At 40.6% G+C, this 2,107-nt stretch overlaps 1 protein-coding gene across 1 annotated transcript; it reads right to left on the bottom strand.

Moving 5' to 3' along the window:
• Nucleotides 1-393: 393 nt before the first annotated feature.
• LOC132485067 (proteasome subunit beta type-6-like) lies at nt 394-1,143 on the bottom strand. The gene has a single exon (XM_060091556.1). The coding sequence runs from the start codon at nt 1,141-1,143 to the stop codon at nt 424-426; it is 720 nt and encodes a 239-aa protein (XP_059947539.1). The 3' UTR covers nt 394-423.
• Nucleotides 1,144-2,107: the final 964 nt, after the last annotated feature.

Raw genomic sequence — 2,107 nt, 5'->3', positions numbered from 1 at the left:
TTGATATTGAGCCACATGTGCTGTTTGTAAATTTTGGAGACTAATCCCTTGTCGTTTACAAGTTTTGCAAATATTTTCTCCCATTTTGTGTGTTGTCTTTTTGTTTTGTTTATGGTTTCCTTTACTGTGCAAAAGCTTTTGAGCTTAATTGGGTCCAATTTGCTTATTTTTGTTTTTATTTCCTTTACTCTAGGAGACATATTGAAAAAGATATTGCTGTGATTTATGTCAAAGAACGTTCTGCCTATGTTTTCCTCTAAGAGTTTTATAGTATCTCAATTATAATAGCTTGTTTACTCCTTATAACACCTTAATAAGGATAATAATATTGATAGAAGCATTTTTTTTTCTCACTGACAAACTATTTATTGAATTTTGTCATCAGTATGGGGTGTCTCTTGTGCTATCTTAGAATCCTAGGATTCAGGGAGGTGGTAAAGTGGCAATGGTGAATTTGGGAATCTGGTCTCCCAAAAGTACCTGCCGCTCTACCCCTGATTCTGCAATGGCTGCCAGGCGGATCACCCCTCCACTGGAGCCATCCTGCTCCATGGTCAAAGCGAGAGCATTGGCAGTGAATTGTAGACATTCCTCCTTGGTCATGCCCTCCCGGTAGGTAGCATCGACATAGCCATAGATATAGGAAATCCTGGAGCCCCCGATGGCAAAGGACTGTCTTACCATCATACCCCCCATGGGTACTGAATACACCTGTCCCCCTTCTTGGGGGTCCCAACCCGCAATGATGATTCCTGACATCAAGTCTTCTCGGTATCGGTAACACATCTCCTTAAAGAGGCTGGCTGCCATGTGTACCAGCAGAGGCTCATTCAGCTCCATGCTGTGGAAACCAAGCTGATAAGTGACTGCGTCAGCTACTGCCTGGGTATCAGCTGCTGAGCCTGAGTGGCAGCAAAAAGTACGGTCGTGAATAGGGGTCAGCTTGTCAGTCACTTGATTGGCAATGTACGACCCAGTGGTTGTTTTGGAGTCGGCTCCTAGAACCACGCCCCCTTCAAATTGCATGGCCATGATAGTGGTCCCTGTTGAGACCTCCCGATTTTCCCAGTCGGGGGTAATGACCTCAGGCCCCCAGGCTTGTGCCGGCCACGCTCCCCGAGCAGCTACTAAGGTGGCCGCCATCTTCTTCCTACGGTATGGCCACAAAGCAACTGATAGAAGCATTTTGATGAGTGTTTCAAATGTCCTAAGACTATTTTAAGTGATACACATAAACTATAGCATTTAGTTCCTGGGAGAACTCTGTTAAGCTAATACTATTATTATCTCCATTTAACAGATGGGGCACTGAAGCATAGAATACTAAGTAAATTGCCAAAGATTATGCAGCTTTTATTTCTAAGATGTTCTGATGCCAAAATCTCTACTGTAGAATATAATTCTTTATCAATTCTCATGAAGAGAGAACTGTAGTACAATAGATAAACTTAGCTTTAGAAATGGCAGTGAGAAATTCAGAGAATGGAGGAAGGCAGCAAGCTACTTTGAGAACTTGAAGGCCAAACTAGTCTTATGTGAAAAGAAAGAGAAATGGAACAAGAACAATATATCTGGAACTAACGGCTTTGAAATGTGGAGTATGAAAGGGGAAGATATTTTATTCATGACAAAATCAGTGAGGATTACTAAGGCTCAGAGAACTCTAACAAAGGGAAAAAAGTAGATCTCAGAGAGTAAACAAAAATGTTTCCCTAGTGGAAACCCTTTCCAAAAAGTTTACTGAGAGACTGTTTCTTAAAGTTAAGGTTGGAAGTCAATAACAGAGCAAGAGACTATCTAGTTACATGACTGGGATAGTTACATTTAGTATTTATACCAGCTCTGAATAGGTCTGTGGAGAGAAGACTGGGAATTCCAGTTAGAATATCTCAGACAACAATCAATGAATATAAAACTTGTTGGAGACTCAGATTTAAAAAGCATAAGGTGATCTAGGAAACTATATAACAAATGAGTCCAAAACTAAGTGAAAATTTGGACTGATGGGGCTGTTCCCTATGTAGGAATATCCTACAAAGGCAGATTATAACAATAGGATTTGTTTTAATAATAGACATTTTGTGCTGGTTTTGATGTCACATTTTAT

Source organism: Mesoplodon densirostris, chromosome 1, assembly GCF_025265405.1.
Source record: "Mesoplodon densirostris isolate mMesDen1 chromosome 1, mMesDen1 primary haplotype, whole genome shotgun sequence".
NCBI lineage: Eukaryota > Metazoa > Chordata > Mammalia > Artiodactyla > Ziphiidae > Mesoplodon > Mesoplodon densirostris.
Note: the sequence above shows the minus strand (reverse complement) of the source record. Positions and strands in the feature narration are given on the sequence as shown.